Source organism: Pyrus communis, chromosome 1 (genome assembly GCF_963583255.1).
Source record: "Pyrus communis chromosome 1, drPyrComm1.1, whole genome shotgun sequence".
Classification (NCBI taxonomy): Eukaryota; Viridiplantae; Streptophyta; class Magnoliopsida; order Rosales; family Rosaceae; genus Pyrus; species Pyrus communis.
This window is the reverse complement of record NC_084803.1, coordinates 33,028,593-33,048,834: the sequence shown is the minus strand read 5'-3', so window position 1 is coordinate 33,048,834 and position 20,242 is coordinate 33,028,593. Positions and strand designations below refer to the sequence as shown.

General features: G+C 37.2%; 4 protein-coding genes, 2 non-coding genes and 1 pseudogene across 8 annotated transcripts; 4 read left to right on the top strand and 3 right to left on the bottom strand.

Annotated features, from left to right (window-relative positions):
• Positions 1-1,346: 1,346 nt before the first annotated feature.
• Positions 1,347-6,523, top strand: LOC137740343 (filament-like plant protein). 3 transcript variants are annotated; one of them, XM_068480217.1, is made up of 6 exons: positions 1,347-1,754; positions 2,095-2,246; positions 2,499-2,656; positions 3,865-4,057; positions 4,348-5,759; positions 5,887-6,523. In XM_068480217.1, the coding sequence occupies exons 3-6, from the start codon at positions 2,549-2,551 to the stop codon at positions 6,289-6,291; spliced, it is 2,118 nt and encodes a 705-aa protein (XP_068336318.1). In that variant the 5' UTR covers positions 1,347-1,754; positions 2,095-2,246; positions 2,499-2,548; the 3' UTR covers positions 6,292-6,523. The 3 variants fall into 3 exon arrangements, with proteins under 3 accessions (XP_068336318.1, XP_068336308.1, XP_068336324.1); XM_068480207.1 differs by having other exon boundaries at positions 2,044-2,246; XM_068480223.1 differs by having other exon boundaries at positions 1,361-1,412; positions 2,044-2,246.
• A 159-nt stretch (positions 6,524-6,682) lies between these two features.
• On the bottom strand, positions 6,683-6,767 carry TRNAM-CAU (transfer RNA methionine (anticodon CAU)). The gene is given in 2 exon segments: positions 6,683-6,718; positions 6,730-6,767. It is a non-coding gene; the product is annotated as a tRNA-Met (tRNA).
• A 454-nt stretch (positions 6,768-7,221) lies between these two features.
• On the top strand, positions 7,222-7,293 carry TRNAQ-UUG (transfer RNA glutamine (anticodon UUG)). The gene has a single exon. It is a non-coding gene; the product is annotated as a tRNA-Gln (tRNA).
• A 249-nt stretch (positions 7,294-7,542) lies between these two features.
• Positions 7,543-9,628, bottom strand: LOC137711327 (uncharacterized). Its single transcript, XM_068450559.1, has 3 exons — positions 9,200-9,628; positions 8,390-8,667; positions 7,543-8,009 (listed from the first exon to the last, which is right to left on the bottom strand). The coding sequence occupies exons 1-3, from the start codon at positions 9,450-9,452 to the stop codon at positions 7,698-7,700; spliced, it is 843 nt and encodes a 280-aa protein (XP_068306660.1). The 5' UTR covers positions 9,453-9,628; the 3' UTR covers positions 7,543-7,697.
• Positions 9,629-12,408: 2,780 nt separating this feature from the next.
• Positions 12,409-16,096, top strand: LOC137737289 (chlorophyllide a oxygenase, chloroplastic-like). The gene is made up of 9 exons (XM_068476733.1): positions 12,409-12,568; positions 13,050-13,283; positions 13,488-13,592; positions 13,756-14,031; positions 14,282-14,429; positions 14,548-14,732; positions 14,842-14,954; positions 15,090-15,384; positions 15,481-16,096. The coding sequence occupies exons 1-9, from the start codon at positions 12,467-12,469 to the stop codon at positions 15,649-15,651; spliced, it is 1,629 nt and encodes a 542-aa protein (XP_068332834.1). The 5' UTR covers positions 12,409-12,466; the 3' UTR covers positions 15,652-16,096.
• Positions 16,097-16,467: 371 nt separating this feature from the next.
• LOC137719541 (uncharacterized) lies at positions 16,468-17,212 on the bottom strand. The gene has a single exon (XM_068458582.1). The coding sequence runs from the start codon at positions 17,051-17,053 to the stop codon at positions 16,718-16,720; it is 336 nt and encodes a 111-aa protein (XP_068314683.1). The 5' UTR covers positions 17,054-17,212; the 3' UTR covers positions 16,468-16,717.
• A 1,042-nt stretch (positions 17,213-18,254) lies between these two features.
• On the top strand, positions 18,255-19,838 carry LOC137726089 (protein FAR1-RELATED SEQUENCE 5-like; annotated as a pseudogene).
• The last annotated feature ends 404 nt before the right edge of the window (positions 19,839-20,242 follow it).

The following is a 20,242-nucleotide window of genomic DNA, read 5'->3' as shown; positions in this document are numbered from 1 at the left end:
ATGATTAACGTGCATTTTCTTTTTAAATAATTATTTGATACAAAAATATATCTACTAATTAATAAAACATTCATTGTCAACCGAAATTCTATGAAATTACCAATTCAACCCTCTAATTAAAACAAAACATGAAATGGGGCAGAAATGTAGTTTCACACAACCAAATTTTGCTTTTTCTTTTTCAAAACCTCACCTACATGTAATTTTAACATATCTCTACTTAAAAAAACTTCTCAATCCCACGTTGTCTGTCTATCACTCTCTTCCTCTCTCCTTCTATTTCAAAAACAAAAATAAAAAAAATTCTCACACACTTTATGTGTGCCCATATGCTAGTATAAATAAATAAAAAAATTAATTTCGAAATTTTTTTTTTTTTTTTTTCAAATCATAAAAAACTGAATTTAACAAACAAAGGCTAGTTTAACAGAATCTGCAAAAAAAAAAAAAAAAACAGCTAAAATAATTTTTTTTGGTGAACAACACCCAAGAATTTTCATAGTGCAGCTATTGCATTGAATAGAAAGAAAAGAAAATGTAAATGACACCTATTTTTTTTATTTTGCACATTTTATTCAATTATAGCGTGCCTAAATCATTTTTTCCCGGAAAAAAAATTCATTTCTCAAAAATATAAAATTCCCCAGAAGCTTTGTCCACTATTGGATCATGAAATCAGCTGAGAAGAAGATGTCGAAGTCAAGGGCGCGGCTTCATGCTAGAAAGATTCCTTCACTATGCCTATGCCCCACCGACCAATACAAGGCAATAAAGAAGATCTTTGAAAAACCAAGAGGGGACAAGAAAATTAGGACCCATCATCTCTGCAACATAAGAATTTTGAAACCAAAAACAAAAAACAAACTGTTAATTGCCGTTCAAAAATAATTTCGAAATATAAAAAAAATAAAAATTGTCAAATAATAGAATTATTAAACTAAATTAATCTTAGCTATGGCCTATATGTGAAGAATTCAAAATTTGAGCAGAACATGAAACACACTGCTCTAACTAATTCAGCTAAATTAACCATCACATAGTGAATTAGTAATTGGAAACGAATTTCAGACCTGTATTCCACATGACACATCCTTAGTTCGATTCTTTTTATTAGTAAATCGCACGACGATGATCAGAAGAAACTAAAATATCTCTATGAATTTTCCTGATTCTTGAAATGGTGGACTTCTGTGGTGAATCCACGACCTCTTTTTTAGCTAAACCAATCTTGGAAGAAAATAAAAACTTGCTGGTAAGCAAACAAATCAATTGCCATTATGAGCGGGAATAAAGGACAGCTCGATTTCAAAGTCCAACCATAAATAATAAATAAATCGTGAACAAAATTACCCTTTCAAAATTTGAATGGAAAGAAAGAAAAAGCTGAAGAAATAAAAAAGTGGAAGTTTGAGGTTTCTGTTTCTGCAGCTCAATCACTATCTTCTCTCTTGATCTTCTCGGAGCTTGATATCCACAAAGAAACACATGCTCTTCACTTGTTTAATATATATAATTCTGAGAGTACCAAAATTGGTAAAAGTAGAAAACAAGAAATAGAAACCCAACCCATCCCACACATTCTGCAGAGATTTTTGCATGCTTTTTTGTTTATTCATTACTGTTCATGATTGTTACTGCTGGCCTGTAAAATCTTCAGTTTGAAGTTTGAATCTTTACATTTACTTACTACTACTGGCTGGTTGGCTGGCTGGCTTCCATCTAACTGTTGAGGTTGTTGTGTTCTCCAGTTAAAGGTAATTTAATCTGGGTCTTCCTCCTTTTATTCTTTCTAAGTTGAATTTTAGTACTTCAAAATTTTTTATAATTTTTTGAATTTGAGTTTCTGGGTTGCTCTTAAACTGGAGCTTTTGTGTTGGATATTTTGGTTTTTTTTTCCCTTTGTTTTCTGATGCAAGCACTGTTCCATTCATGCAATTTTGGCTTCTGAATCTGGGTATTCTGCAAAATTTCATCGATTTATCAATTGGGCTGTTCTTGTTTTGTGATTTCGAGAATTGGGTTGTTCTTGTTTTGTGATTTCAGGAATTGGGTCTTTAGTGATTGCACATTGTCATGGTTTTATCACTATTTCAGAAGCAATTGATCGAGATGGATGTGATGCTGTTGGAGCTGCAAATCGTTGAGTCTTCAGAGCGAGCGAGTCTGCAGATCCATTTTGTTTTGATTCTTATATAGTGTGATAATATTTTGGGTTAGATGTTTTTTGGAGTGGATTTGAAGCAAAGGTGAGAGAATGCGATAAGCGAAGTCTTTCTTTTTTTGCTTAAATGCTTTAGATTTGGTGGAAAGAATACTGCTTCCTGAATTTGAAAGGCTTTGCTGTATTAGTTGGAGTTATAGTTGTGCAGCAACAATCTCTAAGGATTTCCTTGTTGGCTAAATATTTAAGGCTTTCATCTTCTGTTTCGTGCAACTTTGAAGAGGATTCGAGGTGGGTTTCTGATGACTGTCTGTAAAATTGTAATTGCGTGTTGTAGATGAACACATTGTGATGTGCTAGTTGGGGAATTGGAGAATCGAACCGTAGATGGAGCGCAAGTGGTTGTGGAAGAAGAAGTCTTCTGAGAAGAGCTCTGGAGAAACTGACAGTTCAGGTTCAGTATCTTCACACTCCGAGAGGTACTCCGATGAACAGGTAGGTAGCTGAACCCTGAGTCACACAAAATTTGAGTTCAATTTTAATTCTGGAAAGCTTGCATACATTTGCTCTCATGGAATTTAACTCAGTAATTAACCTAAATTGTCCTCAATTTTACATAAACTGCTTGCCCACTTTATTTGGATTCTTTTCTTTCCGGTAAATTTTCCTTGTGTGCATGTGTTCAAGAAATTTTTTTGCTATTCCCAAAAATGTAGCCATTAAGGCACCCATATTCCACATAAAGCCTTGCCTTCCTTCAAAAGTTGAAGGTTGCATTTACGGTGGAAATTTTCTGTCCATTTCTTTGTTATATGGATTGACTCAATGATTTGAGCAGAGAAATAATGTCGTGTAACTACCGTTTCTCATCCCCATGCTGATTGCTTTCCCTTCCTACATCTTTTTTTCTCGTTTTTGAAACATATTTCCAGAACATAGTAATATGCACCTATATATCTAGCGAGTTGGTCTCATAGAAAGGCTTATGACCTATATGTTTCCTCCCTCCTGCTTTTTTGTTGTCTTCCTTGCCTTGATATGGTATGGATGCCATGCCTTAGCTTAAGTGGCAGATACTTGACGCCAAATGAGTTTTATAACATGTGTAAAATTATGGTACTCTTGAAATTCCCTTTTTTTAACAACGGCATAGAAAGCGAAGTTTGGCTGAATAATGAACTGTGAAACCCAAACAGGCTGGGTTGAGTACACAGGGTGTGTGGTAGTTATCAAGTTTGCTAGAAAGTTATTGAAATTGTTATCTCGAGCAGGGAATTAAAAAAACCGAACTTTTGGTCTGGTTGACTAGATTTGAGGCATCATATTGGAGAATAGAGTGTAGTTTAAAATTTATGGGTCCTACTTTTGGATTTATTACCTAGACTGACCCCTCCTATGGTGGTTAAAAGCTGAATAATTCCTACCATTGGAGGACACCTTGCAGGCTCCAAAGGAAGATGAATCGTAGCTTTTAGTGTGGCTGTGCATGTATACAAACTAATAGCAGTGACTTTGATTTAACCAATTATAAGATTTTAAGTTTTCTTAGTGGTCTGTATTATTTTCTTTCCTGTTGTTAAGATAAACCTTTTGGTGCATTTACAAGGTTCCCAATTAGGTGAGTTTTGTTGTTCATGCAATCCGAACTATGATTTTATGCATGTTTAACTATGGTTAAATATCTTATGGCATCATTCTAACAGGAGGCACTAAAGGCATCTCCGAATCACGATGCTCAATCACCTGAAGTCACATCAAAAGCTGCATCCAGTGCTGACGATGTTAATGATAGTCTGAAGAGTCTAACAGCGAGATTATCAGCTGCTCTTGTGAATGTTAGTGCCAAAGAAGACTTGGTGAAGCAGCATGCCAAAGTTGCTGAAGAAGCTGTTGCAGGTAATAGTCATATAACATATTAGTACTGCCAATTTCTTTTTTACTTTATGCACGTATAGTTTTATCTACGTAATGATTAGGATGAGATTTAAAGATTTCTGAAATTCCTACCGGCAATGGATTTGTACTAATATTCTTTCCAAATTAAAAAGAACATGTGAATTGGAGAAGTCTGTATGATAAGTTTAGCCAAATCTCAACCATGATCTATATTTTTTATTTTCTAAATGATTTAATAAAATTGTCATCTTTTTCTATCTTAAACCATTCTGTGTTTCATGTCATTATAGGCTGGGAAAAGGCTGAAAATGAGGCCGCTGTTTTTAAGTCAGAACTTGAAGCTACAATTCAGCAAAACTTGGCTCTGGAAGATCGGGTAAGCCATCTTGATGGGGCCCTCAAGGAATGCGTTAGACAGCTTAGACAAGCGAGAGAGGAGCAGGAACAAACCGTACAGGAAGCTGTACTGAAGAAAACCCGTGACTGGGAGTCCACCAAATTGAAGCTTGAAAGTCTGATTGTTGAGCTCCAGAGAAATGCAGAAGCGAATAAAGCTGAAGCTTCTGCTTTTGTCGATCCTCATCTTTCTCATAAGTTGCAATCTTTAAAAAAAGAAAACTCGGCCCTGAAGCATCAGCTACTGTCTCAAGCAGAGGAGTTGGAAATCATGACGATTGAGAGGGACTTGAGTGCTCAAGCAGCTGAAACAGCCAGTAAGCAACATTTAGAGAGTATAAAGAAGGTTGCAAAGCTTGAAGCTGAGTGCCGGAGGCTAAAAGCTTTGGGTAGCAAAACACCTGTTGTCAATGATCACAAGTCCAGTGCTGCTTCTTCAATTTATGTGGAGTCTTGCATGGATAGTCAATCGGACAGTGGAGAGCGGCTAAACGTGATGGAGATAGATTCTCAAAAAATGATTGGCTCTGAGGCAAACAAGCGTGACCTGACTTTCTCTGACTCTTGGGCTTCAGCTCTGGTTGCTGAGCTTGATCAACTCAATAACGAAAAGGCTGTAAGCAGAAATTTGCCTGCTCCTTCCATTGATATTGATCTCATGGACGATTTTCTTGAGATGGAACGACTTGCTTCGTTCCCACAGACTGGGAATGGAACTAGTTGTCTGGAATCAGAAGCCATAGTTAAGCAAACCAATAATGAAGAACGTGCCTTGAGAGCTGAACTTGAAGCCATGAGCCATCGGACAGCCGAACTTGAGGACAAGTTAGAAAAGGTGCAAGTAGAGAAAGAAAGATTAGAGGTAGAGAATGCTGAACTTGAAGCTATGAGTCATCAGGCAGCCGAATTAGAGGACATGTTAGAAAAGATGGAAGTCGAGAGAGAAAATTTGGAAGTAGAGAAAGCTGAACTAAAAACTGCTTTATCCAAAAGTCAAGAATATTATGTGGCAGCAGAGTTTCAGCTTAAAGAAGCAGAAATGAAGTTAGAGGAGTTACAAAAGGAGCTAAGCATTGCAAAAGAATCAAAGCAGACTATTGAGTCTCAGCTTATTAGCATGGAAGCAGAGGCGTGGACCATGTCTGCTAAGGTTGATTCTTTGGAAGCAGAGGTTCAAAGGGAGAGGGCTTTGTCTGCAGAAATTGCGGTCAAATGTCAAGATTTAAAGGAGGAGCTATCAAGAAAAAACGAAGAAGTCAAGTTTCAAAAAACTGCTTGCTCGAATGGTGAATTGAAGAGAAAGCAGGTTGGTGATCAAGTACTTAAATTATCTACATAAGATGCGAAGTTATTCATTATTCAAACCATTTATCAAGTAAAAGCTAGTTAACGTGCCGTCCTAAAATTTAATGTTGTGGCGACTTGTTTACCAGGAAGACCTAGCTGTAGCAGCTGGAAAGCTTGCCGATTGCCAGAAGACAATAGCGTCTCTAGGAAATCAGCTCAAATCTCTAGCGACGCTAGAAGATTTTCTGATAGACTCCGGAAGCCTCCCAGGGTTCACTGCCGTTGCACCACAGGTTCCTAAAGCTGATGAAAATTGGAAGTTGCATGCCAATGTAACATATTCACCTAAAAGAGATTCTGTGTCAAAACCAGCTGATGAGAGTTGTGGCCCATCAGTAAACAGGAGTCGAAATGAGGACAACTCCCCACCATCTTCATCTTCGTCAACCTCATCCACTGTGTTGTCGACTCATGTCAGCTCTGAGAAGAACCGAAATGGGTTCGCAAAGTTCTTCTCCCGAACCAAGAGTGGGATACGACTAGAAATTTAGGTGAGATTAATTCTTTAGTAGAGAACGAGAAACGTCATTGGTTTCCGGGGTTTGTATTACAAGGAACTTAGTGATTCATTTGATCGATCAAACTCTGAATCTCCTTAGAGTTTAAAATTTAAATGCTTTTTCTTCCTGTTTGTGTAATTTGGAATTTTATGGTTTTTCTATCCTTTTTTTGGGCATATGAAGTTGTGAGATTATGCAAAAATAAATGAATTAATTCTGGACACCCGAGTCGTCGCCGTCGATGACGAAAAGTTGAAGATTACCACAGCTACTTTGCTCTTAACACAGCTAGGCAATGAAAAGTCCTACAGGGGTAGTAAACAAGGATAAAAGGAAAAAAAATTTTACCCCAAAAAAAAATTGTGAAAAAATAAAAAGTTAATGGGGCGAGAGAGGCTCGAACTCTCGACCTCAGGATCACTCAGAAGCTATGAGACCTACGCGCTAGCCAACTGCGCCACCGCCCCTTGTTGAACACTTGTCGATACATAACCAAAATAGATGCTAAATTAGTTTTAAATTATTTATTCATCTTAATGTTAAAAGTACGTAAAAAACAAAAATTAGTTTTAAATTGAACTACACAGAAGCAGATCCTCTCCGGATCTAGACGTCCGCAGCCCCACAATCAAATAATCCTGGCTTTTAAAGTTTGATCTTATAGTTAAAAACTATTGTATCTTTAAAAAATTTCAATAAATTCTCTAGTTTTGACTGTTTGATTAAATTTTAAAAAACATAATTATTTGGACATTAGGCTCTGGATGTCTAGATTCGGAAAAGATCCTCTTCCGAACTTCACTGCTAGCAGGCTCGAACGAAAAATTATTCATTTGTCGATTAAACAGTCTCTAAAATGTTATTATTTTATTATTCTGGTTTATAGGCATATTATATCTGGTGTTCTCATTAATCAAAAAGGGTTCTATGGTGTAGTGGTTAGCACTCTGGACTTTGAATCCAGCGACCTGGGTTCGACTCCCGGTAGGACCTCTTTTTTATTTGTTCCTGAATTCCTTTTTTTTTTTTTTTTGTTTTTTCATTTTTCACCTAAGAACAACCAAATAAACTAAATAATTTGAAAAATAAAATAAACTTAAATGGGAACAATTATTATTATTTTTTCATTTTTTTTCATCTAAGAACAACCAAATAAACTAAATGATGTATCACCAATATGAATGAACATGTTTATTGAATTTGAAAAATTATAAAAAAAAAAAAAAAAAAAAAAAACTTCAATGGAAACAAACCATACTTTTCATATTCTCACATAATTTACATTGTTAATTTCTCAAAGAACAACTCATTTCTATCAACAACGACAATTTCATGTGCAAAATCAATTAAATAAAACAACAGAAACCAAAATTATTTGCAACTCGTCCTTGGCCTTGTCAGTCATGATGAGCATTAGCATGCTGAGGATTCCTCTCTCTCTTGAAAGCATGGAAGAGATCAATGCCAAGAGAAGCATTCAGAAAGTTCATTCCGAACATTCCAAACAGCGCAACTGGCAGCTCTATACCCTTTCCGAATTTGGGAGCATCGCAGAAGAGCTTGGCTGTGATGAGAATGTGAGGTGCCGTCCTTGCTAGAGTGAAGGTGACCCAATTAAGAACCCACTCTACTTTTACAATTTTGCTTGTAGCGTCACGAATGCCTGCCATCCGCCGCACTTTCCTCACATGCAGAAAGATAGAGTGCAGCTGTCGAAAGAAATATAAATATCAGAAGCAGTTTCATGTAGGTTTCACTTTATGAGTCTAAATCCCTATAAGATTTCAGATTCTTAACGTTGACATTTTCTACTACTATGCAATATGTTTACGAAATGATCACAGCGATGCGAGGCTAGTAATAATGGACTTTATGTTTAACAACGGGGTTTGAAAGCTTGGGTGAAAATCTGTACAATCTCTACTGCACCGATGGGTTCAAGTCGTCATGTCTGGGTCCAATTGGCTCACAGTTCAACCCACCAGTTTACACTTAAGGATGAATTTTCTTTACACTTGAGAAATATTATCTGAAGAAGCGAAGGAAAGCCTAAGGAAAAGAAAGCTTTGAAGAAGATAGTTCAACATACCTCACAAATGAGAGTGAGAATAAGGTAATTGATGGTGACATTCCGATACAAAGCAAGAGTAAAACAAATGAGGAGAACCAGATGATGCATCAAGATGGAAGGAATCCAACCGCTATATAACCCATACTGCAGCATATCCCACTGATCATATGCAAAGTAACCGCATGAGAAGCACAAAGCTGGGTATGCCCATGGCCAAGTACGTCCAACCAACTCCGCATGCTCAAACATTCCAACCGAGCCATTTTCTAACGACCGATTAACCAAAATGAATACCACTGCAAAAAACAGACAAATTTAACTTAAATCCGATTAACATGTCGTGCTCAGGAGAAGAACTTCTCTACACTCGGGAATGTCACCATGGCGTTCGGGCCAATGATACAATGCCATTGGTCCGAGGGACCAGGACGCCATAGTGGCATCTCGGGTTTGTAGCAAAGTCTCTCTGTGCTCAGAGACCCCAACATATCCAATCTAATCAAAGAAACAATGGCTTCCAAACCAGCCTCAATCACAAGATAAGAGAAACCTAGGCACATAGGAAACCTTAAATCCGACATCCTAAACTATCCAATTCTCCTCCGTGGCTCTGCAGATAACTAAAAGATATCTTCATATCATCACTTTCCCACCGTCTACTAATTAACTGAGTTTTTAGCTTAACAAAGTTCAGAATTCAAACGTCAATTTCAGTACAAAGATTCCATTACTTTGTCTAACCTATCACTTCCGCAGAATGTTTCAGACAAAGAAGCTAACACAACCCAGAAAAAAATTTCACAAAGCGAAAGTTATAGAGAGAGAGACCTGAAGCGGAGGTTATGGAAGAGTGGAGGAGCGAAACGGAGGTGTTGACGAAGAGAGGGTCACGGGAGACAAAACTGCGGACAACCCAGTTGGCCAATTGGTAAAAGAGGCAGCCGGCAACAACGGCGAGCAGCTCCGAGCGCCGGTGGAAGAGTATTTCGAACAGAACGGAGACGAACCAGAGCACCAGAGTGGCTAGGAAGAAGGGCCCCGCCTTGTCCTCTTTCGGACATCTCGTTGTCCTGCTCATCATACTCTGTTTCTACTCTCTCTCTACAGTAAGTCCATGACAAAGGGGTAGAGGAGGAGATATTTTGGAGGGTTGTTCGTCGTAGTTAAATGTGGTGGCTTGCCGCTCATGGCGGATTGGACTGGATTAATTTCGCTAATTGGAAGGCTTAGTTTGTTGGTAGACAGCTTTAGTAATGTTTGACTGATTGTCTGTCTGATTGCTTCTTTTGCCCGCAATCTAATCTTGGGCAACGGGGCCACTGTGGCCTCAGATATTTTCAATGTTTTTCTGTTTTTTTTATTAGTTTTTAGGTGGCACGTATTGAACGTCCGAAGAAGTCAGATATGCAACACCAAGGCCCATAACCGCTCACTCTCCAACACGTTTTAGCAATTGAGATTTAACTGGTTCATTTTTTCTTTGGGAAAATTTTAAAGAGAGTATTTTTTAAAGAGAGTATTTTTTTGAGTGGACATTTGCATCACTGAACATGCGTATGAGACTCAATTGAGCTAAAATTTTTAAAAACGTCAATTTCTTATCTTGTGACAATTCTAAAACTCAACAAATCAAACTCTAACATTATTTTTACTTTTTGACGATACACATTCAACTATAGTTGCTCGGTTTGCTCTTTCTTGTCCAGGCATTTGTGATGATGTTTAAAAGTTAATATTGGAGCTTCTTTGTTTCTTAATCATTATTTAAGTGATGTCTCTGTATAATATCAATCACTTTGACGATACTGTTCTAAAAATTCTTGTCTAGCGCTGCCTAGGCGGTCACCGTCCTGATTAATGTCTAGACGTTTGAAATTTAAGAAATGCCGCCTGGATCGCCTAGGCGCCCGCCAGGCCTGCTCAGACCCGTCTAGGCACCCGCTTAGGTTGCAACTCAGTTAGGTAGAGAAAATGGATAACTTTGATTTTTTATTTTATTTTTTAAATAAATTGTAAGAGACTGGTTGAATACTTAAATGAACACACATTATATGCTTGTCTTCCATGTTTTTCATTATGCTCCAATTCTTCATAATATATATGTCATTCTATTTTGTAATTTATGATTGAAAAAAAAAATATATATATATATATATATATATATATCTATATATATATTTGAAGTATAAACACACTTATTTACACAAAATATAATAGATTTACTTAAATTCACCTAGTTCGCCTAGGCGCTAGTCTAGGCCCCGCCTCGCCACCTAGGCGCTAGATCCCAGCCCGACGCCCGACTAGTTAGAACCTTATTTGACGATCATCATTCATATATGTCATACTAATGAATGCTCCATCATAAGAATGAAATTGTTACGATAGTTGTCAATTTGCTGTAAACACATATTTGATTGAATTTCTACATGAACGATCTTTAATTGATAATTTAAGTTGATGAATCCGAATTTTAACATTTATACCGTTTAAATATGTTATTTGCACATGAGTGAAATAGAAGTACACCCATAAAGTAACGTGGATGCAAGTTTGTCCTTCATTTTAGGGTAATACTATGGAAACTAAATTTGTAGATAAAATTTGTAAACTAAATGATGTGTTACCAATAGAAATAAGCACGTTTATCAACGTTTAAATAATAATCAAATCATAAGCTTCCATATTATTCGGTTTACAAAATTTTGTCTACAAATTTGGTCTCATTAGCATTACCCTTCATTTTGAGTTGCCTTCTTTCTCTATCTCATTCTCCTCTCTTCACCTCTTCCTCTAGTCTGGCTGTCTGCCTCTTCTCTTCCACTCTTCCTATCTTCTCTCTTCTCCAAACCAAACAAAACCAATTGGACTGAGCCGAAACCAAACCAAATCCAAAGACTTTCTAGAAGTAATTCCTAAAAGAAGCGCATATCTACAAACTATTTTTCTACCAAATTTTTTCATAAAAGCTTTTAATTATCTAAAAATACTACTAAACGAATTGTAACACTTTTCTCATTTTCATCACAAGACATAACAATGATCAAACCCATTTCACCGAGCAAATGCTCGGCCCAAAAGTTCAGGTTGAACTGGCCCGGCCGCAAAGCTGAGCCTAACCCATTAAGCATGTCAAAGCATATGCTCTTGTTCTCTTCAATATTTTCATCTACTCAACAATGAGATGCTACACTAAGCAATCAATCGCAATTCACAACCATCAACATCTTTGATCACAAATAATCACCCTTTGCCAATCAATTTATCATAAATTAATTGGATCAACGGATAACATTACAAAATGTCCCACATACAAGAAATAGAGGCTTAGCACCCACCCATTTCAAAACCCAACGCGCAAACTGCAGACAAAAAACACTTGACGGGGAGGATAGAAGATGGATCAAGATATCTTGGTCATCCGAGCTGGCGCGATATAGGGGTCCCACTTCAGTGGCAGAGCTAATATTTTAATTTAGAAGAAGCCCAAAAGCATCAATTTAAAATCTTTTTTGATCTTACAAAAATTACTATCGTGTGATGAGCAACCGCCACGGTCATTTGGATCTAATATGGTCTCGTCCTCATCGTCATTTTTGTTAAACTTAAATCATAAGCCTCTTTGACTTTTTTCCTCTCCCCTTCCATTGATCCCCAAATCAGAGTCCTCCTCAAAACTCACAAGCAACGGATTGCCTCAACTCCACAAGAACCACCTGAACGAAATTAAAGTAACAATGTCAAATTGGGGTTTTGAGCTTACGAAAAAATATTGAAAATCATAAACATAAAGACTTCTATGCGTATAATAAAATATCAGAATGGCCCCGGAAATTATCCTGATATCTTTGTGACTTTGCCTCTGCCCCACTTTTGCAGGATACTCCTATACACGCAAAGAGCATGTGGAACTAGAGCTTGCCACGTGGGAGACAACTTTGTCCACGTGGCATATCCTGGGAGGACAACTGAGATCGCGGGCTAGAGCAGCCAGTTATCTTCAGAAATTTCCAACACTAAATTTGTGACACCAATATCTTACGTCTCTCTCTCTCTCTCTCTCTCTCTCTCTCTCCCTGTGTCTCTCTCTGAGCCATGAGTCCGTCAGCTTCAAACGCCATGACCATTGTAGCCACAGCTGCAGCTCTATCTCTGCCAATATCTTTTTGTAGACCGACCAAGCTTAGCACCAGGAAGGTACGGGTTCATACATATCAAATTTAAGAGACTTGCCAGTTGAAATGTGGATTAGTGCATGCTAGGAGACTTTTGGAAACGGCTTTAGATAATCAAAAGCGCTTATGATAATGTTTGGCAGAACATGTTCAAAGTGTTTATGTATTGTAAAAGTGACTTTTAGGGTTTTAATTAGAAGTTTGTCGTGCTTCAAATTCAAACAGCTTATGAAATCATTTTCAAACGAGCTCAGAATCTAGTATGTTTGATAACTACTGGGTAAAAAAGTTGACAACTTTTGATAGGTTTCACCTTTGATTTAAGTGGGCACATGCTAAATTTGAAGGGAAACTTAGTTGGTTTGTTGATTAATTGAGATTATAGATTGAAACTAGTGCTTAATCCCAAATTAAACAAAATCCAAGCTATGATCTTTAAGCTAGTGATAAGCATAGTAAGTTATTATATGGTGGCTTAGGTTGGTGGGATTGTTGTATTTCAGGGTGTGAAGGGAGGATTTCGGGTGTTTTCTGTATTCGGAGAGGAATCAGAGATAGAGAAGAAGAATGTTTGGAGCACACTCTTTGATGTGGAGGATCCGAGGTCGAAATTTTCACAATCTAAGGGCAAGTTCTTGGATGCAAATCAAGCATGGGAAGTTGCTAGGTATGATATACAGTACTGCGATTGGCGAGCTCGACAAGATGTGCTTGCAATCATGCTCCTCCATGAAAAGGTCAGAGTGCTAATATGAGTAACTTCTATCTAGATTCTAGACGATATATCAAGTTCTAATCTCAAAATCTTGAAAATTTCTACTGCTGTGCGTTGAGCATTGCCGTATACATGGAAGGAAACTCTAATTTAGTTGATAATTTTTGATCTTTTTAGTTTTTGAAATGTTCCGTTGGGATTCTTACACTCGGGTATGGCTGTTCAGGTTGTGGACGTTCTAAATCCTCTAGCCCGAGATTATAAGTCTATAGGTACCGTCAAGAAGGAGCTCGCGGAGTTGCAAGAAGAACTACGAGAGGCTCATAGACAGGTGCATAAATTTTTAATGCCTGACGATATAAAATCCTGTAACTTCCAAATAACTTGAATTAGCCTTCCATTTATCTGCCTTGAAAATTGAGTAGCACTAACAAAGATCAACGAGTTCTAGACTATCCAGCTGATCAGATACTGTTGAAATTGAATTACAACAGGTTCATATATCGGAAGCAAGGGTTTCCACAGCGTTAGATAAATTGGCTTACATGGAAGAATTAGTGAATGATAAGCTGTTACAAGATAGAGCAACTACATCTTCCGAGGAAGCATCCCCTTCTCCCAGCGCTTCTACGCAATCTCTAGATTCTGTAAAACGGAAGCCGCCTCGAAAAAGCTTGAATGTTTCAGGTCCAGTTCAATCCTACCATCCCCGATTGAAGAATTTTTGGTACCCTGTTGCCTTCACCACTGACCTGAAAGATGATACCATGGTAGGCTAGTTCTTCGAATTTGTCATTCATTACTTGTGCATTAGCTACAATAGCAGTAACAACAACAAAAAACATAGTTATTTCAGTGGCATGGGTTTTCGTCTCTATATTATAGTTTGAACATTATGGAGATTGGATATTATCTATCGGATTACGCTTCTTCTGCGGAGTTAATCTTTTGAAGAACTTGTTCTTTAGTACTAGTTAGTTTCATTGTGGAACAAGAGTCTTATCGATTTTCCTTTTTCAGGTTCCACTTGATTGCTTTGAGGAACCGTGGGTTCTCTTTCGTGGAAAAGATGGGAAACCTGGATGTGTCCAAAATACCTGCGCACATAGAGCTTGCCCTCTTGACCTCGGTTCAGTAAATGAGGGCCGTATCACGTGTCCCTACCATGGTTAGTGACATCTTAAAAAGGCATTACCTTTTGCACTACGTCTAGGTCATACAACAATGGATATTTTTATGATTATAGGATTCAACAGTTCGACAACATTCTGATGGATAAATTTCAGGGTGGGAATACTCAACCGATGGAACATGTGAGAAAATGCTATCTACGCGATTACACAAAGTGAAGATTAAGTCATTGCCATGTTTCGAGAAAGATGGAATGTTGTGGATTTGGCCTGGTGATGATCCTCCGTCAGCCACTCTTCCTTCTTTACAACCTCCTGCAGGATTTCAAATCCACGCCGAGGTATGCTATAAACGGAATTCTGATCCTTTTAGCTCTTCTTAAAGAAGGTTAGAGATTATTTATATATGTGGACGAGTGTTGTAACATTTTCTTACTGTTTTCGTGGCAGCTCGTCATAGAACTCCCAGTGGAACATGGGCTGCTTCTTGATAACCTTTTAGATCTCGCCCATGCTCCTTTCACTCACACGTCAACCTTCGCCAAGGGATGGAGTGTTCCAAGGTTTGTTTCCCTTTTCCTTTATGTTGAATCCATCCATCAGTATGGAATTGTTTCTGTTGTAGTGCGTTGTTTCACAACAAATCAGTTTTATCAGAAGTTCAGAACTTAACTGTTGTGAATGATCTGAATCTTCAGCTTCGTGAAATTCTTGACGCCTACGTCTGGCCTCCAAGGATATTGGGACCCTTATCCTATAGATATGGAATTTCGACCACCTTGTATGGTTAACTCAACCATCGGGATATCAAAGCCGGGAAAACTAGAAGGGCAGAGTGCTAAACAGTGTTCCACACATCTTCATCAACTCCATGTATGCCTACCTTCTTCTAGAGGTAAAACAAGGTTGTTATACAGAATGTCACTAGATTTTGCACCCGTTCTGAAGCACGTTCCCTTCATGAACTATGTGTGGAGGCATTTTGCCGAACAGGTAAACAACTTTTTTTTTGTGACATACTTCACTTCTCACAGAACTATTTTCTCTCGCATTCCCGCTTACAAAATTTGTTGTGCTCCATCCACACAGGTTTTGAACGAGGATCTAAGGCTTGTCCTAGGCCAACAAGAGCGAATGAACAATGGGGCAAATGTCTGGAATTGGCCGGTGACCTACGACAAGCTAGGAGTGAGGTATAGGCAATGGAGAGACGCCTTGGAACGAGGAGATAAGCAACTACCCTTCACCAAATCAACTTAAACCCGAATCCAAAACAAGAAATCCATCTTTTGTAGATGAAAAACTCAGGAACCAACCTGCTTGCTTGAACGGTCTCCTGCACAAACATGCAAATAAAATGATCATTCAATAAGCCCTTGCAGTTTGGTATTCCTTGGCTTAGACAATCAAATCCAAGAGCGACGCGGCGGGAACTGTTTATTGGTCTGAGGCAAAGAAGAAAATTGTATCTAGAACCAGCCTTGTACAATTGAAGAGAAGAAACTGTGCACTACCTTTTTTTTCCTTTCTTTTTTGTGTGCAGTGTTATATCTTTTATTTTCTTCTCCTTACATGTCCTTGATTTTGTTTCCCACTCTTAGAAATTGGTGTTTTAGACCACCACCCTATTACATGTTGTTGTCTGCTGTACTTGTATGAAAAACATCACTCTCTTTAATCAAAGTCAATTACCCAATTCTTACAATATCGGCCTCTGAAGTTTGACAGTAAAACTTAAAACAATGCATCCATCCACAAAAACGCTTACGAGTATAAGTTCTTAAATACGCGTTTTCAAAATATTTTTTGCTATTTCTCAACAATTATAATGATAAAATTGCCACGTAGTACTACAGTATTCTTTTTTGCTTGCAAATGAAATGTCTTATGTTCGAATCTCTCTAAAGGTGAATTTAAACTACACATTATTGCTAATCCATTGTTAGGCTAAGCCCACCCTTAGTATAAATATAGATAATATCGTTTGTTCAAAAAAAAAAAAAAAAACAAAAACAAAAAATGATAAAATTGGCTTCGAAACAAATATGCAAAAACAGAACCAAACCCAATTTTCTGCAACATCAAATTACATTTTACTTCAAATTACAGAAATACCTGAGTACAGAGCACTCAAAAACCCTAAACCCTAAACCCCAAATTGAAATCCACCCCACAAAAATTGATTCCAATTTCTGTTTTTTCTGCTACATTTTCTTGGCAACCAAGCAACTTGCTAAAATATAAAATTTGCATTGATTTCAATTTACAAAGATACAGTCTTCAGTGACCACATCAAAACCCTAAAACGCAAATTTGCCGATTCATTTCACTGTGCAGCGCCACAGAAGGGGCAGAAGCTGAACTCGGGCTCCACAACCCGATCGCAAAATCGGCACCGCAGAGCCTCCGAGACCGCCGCAGAGTCCACAGTGGCCTTCGGAGGTGGGAGAGAGTAGGACTCAGGAAAGAAGAGGTTGCAATTGTTGCAGTGCATGACAGGCTCCTTCCCCGGCCAGCGCCACACGGGGACGAAGAAGAGCTTCAGAACCTTCTCGTACTCCACCAGATCCGCCGGCGACCTGCACGCTATGCACCTGCCCGCGCCGGATTTCAGCACCTCCCGCACCTGCTGCTGGACTCCTCCGGCGAAGAAGAAGAACATTTTTCTCCAAAATTTCCCAAAATCTCTCTGAATTCGTTTTCTTTATACGGTTTTGGAGTTTTTCGTTCGTGGATTTTATACTGGTCGGCGGCGGCTATTAAGCTTTTTCTGGAGGGTTCGTTGGAGTTCTGGAGGAAGATTTTCAGGAGGGGCATCTGTTTTAATTAAAAGTGATTCTGGTAATATTAAAAAAAAAAATTAATGCTTCCAAGTTATGGAAAGTATATTAAAGTATTTTTAGACCATCTCCAACTCCGGTTAAAACTTAAAACAAAATTTAGATTTTAATTCAAAAATAATTTTTCCCTTCCAACTTTCTGAGTTAAATTTTTACTTTAAGATTATTAAAGAATAAAATTAAGATAATTTTTTTTCTTAAAGTAATGTTTAAAAAATTAAATAAATTATGTAGATTATCCTAATTTAATTATATGGACATTTTAACATAAAAAAATTTAGATTCCGATAATTTTTTAAAAAAAGTCACTAAACTGATACCATGAAACTCGTGGAACAGTAAAAGAATATGAAACACATAAAAAAAAATTAATTACTTTAGCCGTTAGATCTTTTTTTTTACTGTTAGATTTGATCATATTAGACCTTAGTCATTGAATTCAATGAATTTATGAATATAAAACTAAAAAAATATGTATATATGATGGGACAACCCCACTAACTTAAGAGAAATCCTGACCTAAATTTGCCCTAGAATGAGTTTTGAATTAAAACTCATATTCGGCCCAAAGGTTGTAGCAAATTGAGGTAATTTTAGAATTTAAAATTTGAGTTTTACTCCAAGTGTTGGAGTAAGTCTTAGAGGAACATTCACTTGCTTGGTGCTTTTCCCTAAAAACTTGGATTTTTATTAAAAAGTTTAGTGTGCTTTTAATAAAAACACTTTGAGCTTGAGATAACAGTTTGTTAAGGTATTGATTAGTGTGTTATTCTTTTGGTAATGCTAGGAAGATTAAATTTTTACCCCAAAATTTGTAAACCAAATGATGTAGCTGTTCATGATTGAATTATTAATTAAGTGTTGATTAACATGCTTATTTTGTATTGGTGACACATCATTTAGTTTACAAAATTAGTTTAAAATTTTGATCTCTCTAACATTATTCTTTTTTATTTTTTTATTTATCAAAGAAGTGAAACAAAAGGTGAAATTTTATTGACGAGAGAAACAATTGTCCATACCATGGGTACTAAAATTTGACCTGAACCTGACTGGACAAAATCCCAACTAACGGAGAAAAAACACCTAACAAGGAAAAGAGTACCACGCACCAAATCAATCCATTAGGAATGTAAATCAACAACATCAATCCACAAGTCATTCCATTAGGTTAATTTCAAGGATTATTTGTTAGGGTGTAGAAAGAGGAGGGGCTTTATGGAAAGGAAATTGATGCGGCTAGTTTTCTTTTCCCCTTCGCAAACAACGATTGTCCATCAAATAATTATAATCTCTTTGGTAAGTAATTGATGCACGTTCGGTAAGTAATTATAATCTCTTTGGTGATGTTGTGTGCTTTGATACCACTTATCGAACCAACAAATATGATCGACCATTTGCACCATTTGTTGGAGTTAACCATCATAAGCAAACTGTAGTATTTGGTTCAACTTTGTTGTATGATGAAACTACAACTTCTTTTTGGTGGCTATTTAATACTTTTCTTTCAGCAATGTTTGGAAAACAACCAAGAAAAATTCTTACAGATCAATCGGCTGCAATGTCAAGGGCAATATTTGAAGTCTTTCCTGAAACTTGTCATCGATTATGTGTTTGGCACATTTATCAAAATGCAGCCAAGAATTGGAGTCATGTTTTTCATAGATCAACATAATTTGCTCATGATTTCAGCACATGTGTATATGATTATGAAGATGAAAATGAGTGGTTACAAGCATGGAATATAGCTTCAAGACAACAATTGGTTGGGTGACATATTTAACTTGCGAGAAAAATGGGCTTTGGTGTATGGGCGGCATACTTTCACTGCAGACATGGAGAGCACACAACGTAGTGAATCTATGAACAATGTCTTAAAAAAATATTTGAAGCCTAAACATGATTTTCTACGATTCCTTGAGTATTATGAGAGAGTGTTGGTAGATTGAAGATATCAAGAATTACTTGCTGATTTTAAGATGATGGAGACTAGTCCTATATTATTAGCAAATGTAGAAATGTTGCAGCAAGCGGTGGAGGTTTATACCCCAGAGGTATTTTGTGCTAGTAAACATCAAGAACACTTGGTTAAATTTGAAGTTTCAACACAGATAGTTGATTGTAGCTATATGAATTTCTCTTTTGTTGGGATTTTATGTGGTCATGCAAACAAAGTGCTTGATAAGAAGAATGTGAAAAAAATCCCATCCCATTACATATTAAATCGATGGACAAGAACGGCAAAGGCTAGAAGTATGAAAGATTACCATGGAGTGGGGTGCTCATGACAATCCTAAAGAGTCTATGGGAAAGCGTTATAGTCATTTGTGTCGCAATTTTGGTGAAATTGCTTCCTTAGCTGCAGAACATGACAAGTTAATTAAGTATGCACATCATTGTTCAATTGAGATGCTTAAAAATTTGAAAGAAACAAAGAAAAGCCTTGGTGAAAAAGATTGCACAAGTGGTGTTCAAAATTTGAAAGGCAAGGTTGATTCAACTGGTAAAGAACATGTTGAGATAATGGTTGAGCCTAATAATTGTGAAACAATTGTTTGTGTAGTTAAGAGAAAAGCTACAGTCGGACATCCACGCGGTCGACTTTAGGATCCGCTTGAACAAAAAAAGTCTAAGTCGACATCCAAGAGTAAAAAAACTCCTGCAAGGCGACAAATAGCTATGGAGGTACCTAAATTGTATTCTGTGCATGTATGAAGTGATTAATGTGTTATCTTGCAAATGTAATTTTTTTTGGTCAAAATTTTTTGTAGGAATTTACTTGCACAGGTGAAAGTTGACAAACACTCCAGGGTGTAGGACATGAGGCTCATTTATTTGATAGCTTGTCTCAAGTAAGGACTTTTAACTCTTTCAATTCTAATAAAGTTATATCAAAATTTAATTTCTAGACATAAGAGTTGAGCTTGAGAATTCAAACTTACTCTTTAAAGAAAAATGTAGGGATATGTCAATGTTGATACTGGTTCAGAACAACATTTTCAAGCTACACA